Source organism: Lutjanus erythropterus, chromosome 8, assembly GCF_056507025.1.
Source record: "Lutjanus erythropterus isolate fLutEry1 chromosome 8, fLutEry1.hap2, whole genome shotgun sequence".
NCBI classification, from domain to species: domain Eukaryota; kingdom Metazoa; phylum Chordata; class Actinopteri; order Lutjaniformes; family Lutjanidae; genus Lutjanus; species Lutjanus erythropterus.
Window position 1 is genome coordinate 14,312,979 of NC_139324.1, and position 7,769 is coordinate 14,320,747.

A 7,769-nucleotide genomic window follows, 5' to 3' on the forward strand; every position below is an offset into this window, starting at 1 on the left:
AATTTGTACGGGATGTAAGAATAAATTGAACATCATGATAGTGAAACAAAAAGCCTCACTGGCTACCATGATATTACATGTTTAAAGGTGTAATATATAACACCCTTGTGTTCACAAATGGGTATTGCAGTCCAAATTTAAACTACTGGAGCGAGTTTTCTCCGTCTTCTCTTCTCCAGACTCAAACTCTGGTAGTTTGCCTGCATGTTGCAGGGACAGAACCTACACAAGAGTAAGGCGAGCACAACATTATATTTTGACAATGACAAGCAATAATGAGTCCTGTAAATTGATCAGCAATCATGGTTCGAATTACGGGGGAGCTAAAGGAGCTCGGCTCCCCTGGAGAGGACATGGGCTCCTGTGGAAGGCTACTTTGGGACATTTGAGGGGGAGCTGTAAAACATCAGGTTCCTGAAATAAATTACAATAGAACCCTGAACCCATTAACATATTGCTGAAACAACAATTTCTCATAAGTGTGAAACACATCCTGTGGCAAAAATTCATTTCAATTTGCTTGTCTCTTTATCTTTGTATTAGTTTGCTCACATCATTTATTTGATTTATTCATTTTTTAATTTAATAATTTCTGTATTCTCATCTCTATTTACATTTACCCAGAATTATTTCCCCAAACTTATTCATTTTTGTATTTTCTGTTTACATTTCTTACTTAATATGAAAATAAGTTGCTCGTCATTCATATTGGACCTCCATATAAACCAAACCAAGAGATTACAGGCTGAATGAATGACTTGCCAATACTACCAGCTTAGACAGTACATTTCCCGTTTCCAAACATTAGAAACAAAGTTTTTAATCATGTGATTACAGTGGGCGTCTGAACCCAGTCCATAAATGGATATTTCATGGAAGAGAGTTAAATTTATTGTCTATAAAAGTGAATTTGTTTTATAAACCTCAGGCTACTCTGAACCTTCATCCTGAGAAATAAAGGCAGATTTTAAGAGTATTTTTGAGATGTGTTCATTTACATGAGTAAAAGACGCCATCTAATGTTGAAGCTGGTGTGGTTTTGTTGTAGTGTCTGGATTAAACCACAGGGGGGCAGCATCATAACTCAGTCTGCAGGATGAGGACGTGCAGAAAAGTCTTTACTCAGCTCTTTGTCTCTGAACAGCAGGAACCAAACAGGAACAATAGTCAGACACCGGTGATAATAAAGACAGCAGACCGCTGTATCAGTGCCAGTAACGATGGAAGAATATAATTCTGGAGATGAGGTAAAGATCATTTGCCTTACATTTGATTTAACTATCGAAAAGCTCCACAGTTAGACTAACGCTACAGAGACGCTGTGGTTTGCTAACGTTAGCTTAAGCAGCTAGCTTGGTCAGTTAGCTTAGCTGAGGCTAACTAACGGTGCTTCCATCAGGGTGTGGTCCTGTTCATCAGATTCACATTTATCATTTTAGTTTAAACTTCTTAAACAGAAAGTAAGTTACACTGACAGCTATGGACATAAACCACACATATTGTCATTTCATAGAATAAAATTCCACATGATTTACAGTGTTAGAGTAAGTGTCCAGATAATTTTTTAAATTGATCACATTTCTTTCAATATAATTTTACAAAGAAATCTGTATTACTTTTGACCAAATTGAAAATATTGAATAATGTACAGTATTTACTTTCAGTCTGTAATGTGGTTTCATAAGATAAAAAAAAAAGTCACTACACCAACTAATCAAGTTTTTCCTTTTTATTATTTTTCTGCAGGTTGCCTTCAGTGCAGATGAGGCCAGTAGCTCAGTTAAAGAGGTACCTTTTCATTCCTGAAACATTAATGAACTGTATTTAATTGTAAATCCCTCTTTATGTGATGACAGCTTACACGACCCTCTTTGTGTGTTTTTGTCTCAGTGTATTGAAGGTGTCATTGGTGGAACAGATTATAACCAGAGTAAAGTGAACCAGTGGACGGCCAGTATAGTGGAGCATGCTCTGACTCACCTGGTGAAACAAGGACGGCCGTTCAAGTACATAGGTGAACATCATATGCAGTAACATGAGAGCCAGGACATAATGTTGAAAGGTGTAGGCCATGTCAGTAACATGTGAGTCTGTGTTTTACAGTAAACTGTACAATCATGCAGAAGAGCGGTGCTGGTCTCCACACAGCCAACTCCTGCTACTGGGACACTGCCACTGATGGTGAGAGAGGAGTTAGAGCTGCTATCATTTGATGCCAGGGTTTGAATATGATGCATGACTTTCAACATCCATAACAAAACAATGCTTTTTCTTGATTCCACTAGATTAGCTTTGCATGATTCACAGTTCAAAAACCTCCTTATTTATCTTGTACTGGCCCTTTATGCTGCCCCTCTGTTCACCCTCTGTCTAAAACAAGCTGTCTTAGCTCCTGCCTCTTTAAGAGCCTCCACCCTAATTGGCCAACTTTCCAGAAGACTGCTGAGGGGCTGCTTGTGAGCAACACAAGTACAGACACTGTGGTGCTAGGCGTTAACAATGAAATCGTAGCTGGTTTCACGATAAACTTGTCAGATTTGGGATTATCATAATAATAATTTGATAAACATGCTTTGAAAAACTCACAGTAAATACTGTCCAGCATCAAATTAGCAATAGTCTCTCAGATGAAGACACAACAATGTGTTATCTGAGCTAAAAAGCCAGCTGGCTGGTTAGCGCGGAGATCAGTCTGACAGTGCAAGACTACAGCACCCTCAGAGCTTCTGAACACCATCTTGGCATGAAAAATGGTAATATGGGACACTAAATTGGATTAAGCTACTGTTTGTCAGGCCACAAAAGAGACAACAACAATTAGGCCAGAAAAATTATGGAAGCAGCCGAAGCAGTGTGTGTCTATGTACACAAGCATACAACTTTATAATTTTAGTAACTGATTTTGGTGAAACTGGATCATATTTTATGGAGAAAACATTTTTTGGTTTTCCTCTGTTATCCTCCAGCTTGTCTGCCTCAACTTTCAATTATGCATAGAGTTTCCCAATTGACAGTTTTACTTGTTGTTAGTGGTTGGCTACTTTAACTGCTTGTTAGCTCAGTTAGCCATGCAGCTGACTCTGCCTGCACTGGGAGCTCCAAGCACTGGTGGAGTCAATGACTAACTAGTGGTAGCAGTTAGCAACTTTAGCAACAAGTAAAGATACTTGTTGATCACAAACTGTAAATCAAAGAAAGTTGAGAAGCCACAGAACGTCAGAGAGAAAAACAGAAAACATGTAGCTTTTCACTCACAACTGAAAAAGTCCTTTCAGTGAGAAAAACTGAACATAGACATAATCCTGAGCAGCGCAGTCGACAATATTAAGAATCCACTTTGACTTGACATCAACATTGGAAACGCTGCATTCAGAGCAGTCTGAAACCTGAGCGTTTTGCTCACAGGCTTTACTTTTTCCACAGGTTTACCTCATTATTTGAAACATTTGCTATGTTTAATATGAACATCCAACATTTTAACATTTTATTTATGACAGGAAAAAAGGGGACACATGACAGATCCTCATTAATAAGAGAAGCCAGAACTCTCAAATGTTGAATCACCAGCAGTCATATAAAGTCTTTGATGAAGATGGTTGATTGCTGAGTCTCAATCCCAGGCTGTTGAGTACGGCAGAAGTCTAGTTTTCTCTCACACTACGTTAATTTGATTATGCTTTTATTTATTATTTATTATCCTGGAACTTTTGCACAGTGATGCCAAATATAACCTGCCTGCTGGCTTTGATTGAGTAATTGTGTTTTGTTCCAATTACTGAGTAATTTGTGGAGAAACATGCTTTGTAAATAATATTACTTGACGTTTTCAAGAGAAACAGCCTATAAATTTGATTTTGCCCAGTGTGTAATTCATCCTGTTTGTTTGTCTCTTTCAGGAAGCTGCACAGTGAGGTGGGAGAATCGTACCATGTACTGTGTGGTCAGTGTGTTTGCAGTTGCTGTGGCACTGTGACAGCAGCACGGAGCTGCACCGCACTCTCTCTCCAAACAACGTCATATCTGAAGCTGTGTCTCGAAACGGCACTGTGACCATGAAGATCCTCTGATGATACCCTCTGGTAGAAGTTCATGTACAAGTAGCTCATTTGTCCCGACAGGCTCGAGCAGCGTAACCTCAGGACGAGACTTGTGGTTCTGTGAGTTGACGGCCTGTGTTTCTGTGCGAATGTGACAGAGAGAAAATCTTGCTTCGTAGGGACCAAGGTCATGGTCAGGGTGCAACCCTGAAGCTGTAATTTGTTAAGAAGTTACACTTCAGACATGATGAGAAGTGAAAACTGAATATTCCCTCTCCAGATGTTGTCCCAAATGTTGTAATCTGTGCATAATGTAGAATTTGATTAGTCTGTAGTCATGCTAGCAGCCAGGATCTGAGTGTGGCAGCGTTGGTCTGTCCCCCTTGAAATGAGGGTCTCAGCAAGTTAAATGCAATGCTTCTTAAGACTTTTGATCAAATAATAACCCTATGAACCCCATGATATGTGTCTTTAATGATATTAATCACTACAGTTATCCTACAGCCACAGTTAAAAGTGCTATTTCTATGCTGAAAGTCATTTAAACCCCAGTATCATTACTTTGGTTCTCCGTTTTATAGTTTATGCATGAATTTTAAATAAATGGTTCAAAGCCATCCTGTCTATTTAGTCTACAGACAGTCAGTTGTTAGGATTAATTGAGTTAACTTCCCCACTGTTTACAGCTCGACTTTTGCACAAATATATGTGGATTTGGACAATTATTTACCCAGCGATGTTTCCTTTAGATTATTTAGCCAATATTGTTCTTTGCTAATGGGAGATTAGAAACAAAAGCACAGGAGAAAGGGTTAACATTAGGTAGAAAGTAACCCCACAGAAACATTGTTTGCAGGTTAGCTAACTAGCTACACTACAGTGGTTACTAGGAGAAAAAGTTTGCAAACACTATTTGGAAAACACCTTAAAGACTATAGGATAACAGGCATTTTAATTCAACTCTTGTTGAATTGTCGTACAGGCATTTTAAGCTTGGAGGGAATTTAAGACTGTGCTTACAACTTTTATCCATCAGCCTCGGCTTTACTTTGTGTAACGCTAATTATCAAATGTTATTATGCTAACATGCAAAAGTAAGATGGTTAACACTGCAAACATTTTAAGAGCATGTTAGCATGCTGATGTTTAGCATTTAGCTCAAAGCACTGCAGTGTAGTACTGCCGCACAGAGCTGCTAGCATGGCTACAGACTCTTAGTTTTGTCCTCATTTGTCTCCTTCAGTACATTCCCAAATAAGACTGAGCTGTTCCTGTAGTGAAAACTCTGGTATTTGATTAAAGTCAGTTGTGTTTTAGCTTGTACCCGACTACTCGTATAAAGTGTTTTTCCTTGTCTGCATTAATATTTCAATGATTTACGGTGGTCAGTATCTTGTGCAGATATTACAGTGTGTATTTCCAGGATGGAGTTGTTTGATGGTCAGTCCCTATGACTAATTCACTTTTCTAGACTTTTTCTGTAGAAATCCTGGAATTCTTCTGTAAAACTGTTTACATACAGTAAATTCATTTGTTGGAAGATCTACAGTGCTGTTATTAAATGTATTTAACAACAGTTTTTGTGTCTGAATGAACCAAATGCGACTGGGATCTGTATGGAAAAGTATTGGAGCCAGGCATAAGGGGAAGAAAAGGAGGATAAAGATTTTTTTTTTATTGTTGCATTTGGAGAATAAAGTCAAAATTATGATAATGAAGTTGAAACGTCTGGAATAAAGAATGTAAAAGAAATCATAAATCTTCATCTGATTTATTTATTCTTATGGCTGGCACAAATACAAATATATTCTGGAAACAAATCTTATTTTTCTACCTCGTGCTGAGCTCAAATACTCCACAGATTTGACATAAGAAAAATGTTGCAGTTTGGACGTTTGTCCACTAGAGGTCACCACAGCACAGTGTGTAGTAACAGCTTTTCAGCTAAAAAAAACAAACTACCGCTGAGTTTCACATAGAAATATAAATTTATTTAGATTTTTAAGTAGGATTTTATCTTTTTAAATGCCTTTTTATCTTGCTCTGTGTGAGAATGTTTGATGTGTACAATAGTTTTTTCATATTTTTTTTGGCTTCAAATGTTATTTGTACAAAGATTAGGAGCAAACCTAGGGTTGTCATCCCTCTGCAGATACATTGCAAAAAGGAGTTAGTGCAAAAACAAACAACACTGACATTCTCTCTCACACACAGTTACACCTCCAAAAGTTGAAAATAAGCAACAGTACAATTCCAAACATATTCAATTAGATATTATAAATTTTTTGTGCACTCAGTGTAAATATTCTAACTAATGAGACATACAGACATACAGAGCTGACAGACATAACAAGCATGAATTAGAAAAACGCGAAAACATCCAAACAAAGTACTTCACATCACTACAGCTGCTGCTGCTGCTCAACATTTGAACCGAAGCCACTTAAATCCATTTTGTAAACGTGCAAAAACGTGACACTTGAGATGTCCGTGCTTTACAGTAACATGTTTGGTGATTGAACAGGCTCTTAAACAATGTGTGGAGATTCACATCTCATCATCAAGCACAAATACACCACAGAAGCAGCGCGTATTATTCATGATAAAGCTCTTGTCGAGGAGTAGAAAAGCTGATTGCTTGCAGCCATAAAACTAGGGGTGGGGGTGGGGGGGGGGGTTTCAGAAAAAACCCTGTACAAAACAGACTTGCTGCCCCCCTCATCTGAGGCTCCACACATGCACACCTCCATGCCAAAGAGATATTCTAAATACAATCAATTCAAATGCATGGCTCCTTGTGATAAGTAATGCAGCATATAAGTGGACACAGTCTCTGAAACTAACATAATGATGCTGTCCATGTGTTTGTGTTGAAGGCTGCAGGATGACGTTGTCCAGGATAAGACAGGTGAGCGCCACCTCTGCACACGAGTGATTTACACGAGTGAACACTAAGCATGTTTGCAGCCAGAAGAGATATCTCCAGATAAGGACACATTTGCTTCAGGAGACAGTGATAGAAAACTATGAAAGCCAAGAACAAAAGCCATACAAGTAAATATTTTTTAATGTCGTTATTTCAAGATCACAAGATGATTAGCTTGTTATCCCAAGAGCCACAATCCCTCATTTCCTGTTTATAACAGATTAATTGTTTCATGATCTTGAAAACAGGTTAATTGTTTTGTTATCTTGGGGATAACAAAGCCCGTTGTCTAATTTTAACAGGTTAATTTTTTTCATCTTGTGACACAAAGATTGTTTTCTATCCTGTCAAGATAACAAAAATTCTTTTCTAATGATAAGGGGTTAATTGTTTCATTATTATGATAAAAAAAAAAAGAAGCTTGTTTTCTCGTGATGATGGGTTATGTTTTTTTGTTCATTCATTCCCATTATTGATCAACATGGACTGTACTTTGATCAAGGTCTAACAGGCAGAAGTTGCCTTGTGTTGTCCTGTTAGAGAGATCATTCAGATTAGTCGTCCTCAACAACAAGAAAAATTCAACCGTCATCATGATAAAACAAGCTGCGTTGTGTCAAGATAAGAGAAGAATTAACCTGCTATCACAAGAAAACAAGCTTTGTTATCTTGAGGTAATGAAAACTTTAACCTGTTATCACAAGGAAATGAGTTATGTCATCTCATGCAAATGATGAATTGGCATTAGAGAAATATTTACATGTATGGCTTCTGTCGAAAACAGAGTTGAGATGGATCTGAAATTA

The 7,769-nt window shown here is 37.8% G+C and overlaps 1 protein-coding gene across 1 annotated transcript; it reads left to right on the plus strand.

Moving 5' to 3' along the window:
- Positions 1–1,112: 1,112 nt before the first annotated feature.
- On the plus strand, positions 1,113–4,584 carry LOC146322597 (dynein light chain Tctex-type 3-like). The gene is made up of 5 exons (XM_084724012.1): positions 1,113–1,247; positions 1,747–1,788; positions 1,891–2,014; positions 2,104–2,181; positions 3,897–4,584. The coding sequence occupies exons 1-5, from the start codon at positions 1,221–1,223 to the stop codon at positions 3,971–3,973; spliced, it is 348 nt and encodes a 115-aa protein (XP_084580138.1). The 5' UTR covers positions 1,113–1,220; the 3' UTR covers positions 3,974–4,584.
- The last annotated feature ends 3,185 nt before the right edge of the window (positions 4,585–7,769 follow it).

What these genes read in the sequence shown, in the direction of transcription:
- LOC146322597 (XM_084724012.1), top strand. Translation starts at nt 1,221, where the DNA reads ATGGAAGAATATAATTCTGGAGATGAG. An exon ending in AATATAATTCTGGAGATGAG is followed by an intron (nt 1,248 to 1,746) that starts GTAAAGATCATT and finishes ATTTTTCTGCAG; the next exon opens with GTTGCCTTCAGTGCAGATGA. An exon ending in CCAGTAGCTCAGTTAAAGAG is followed by an intron (nt 1,789 to 1,890) that starts GTACCTTTTCAT and finishes TTTTTGTCTCAG; the next exon opens with TGTATTGAAGGTGTCATTGG.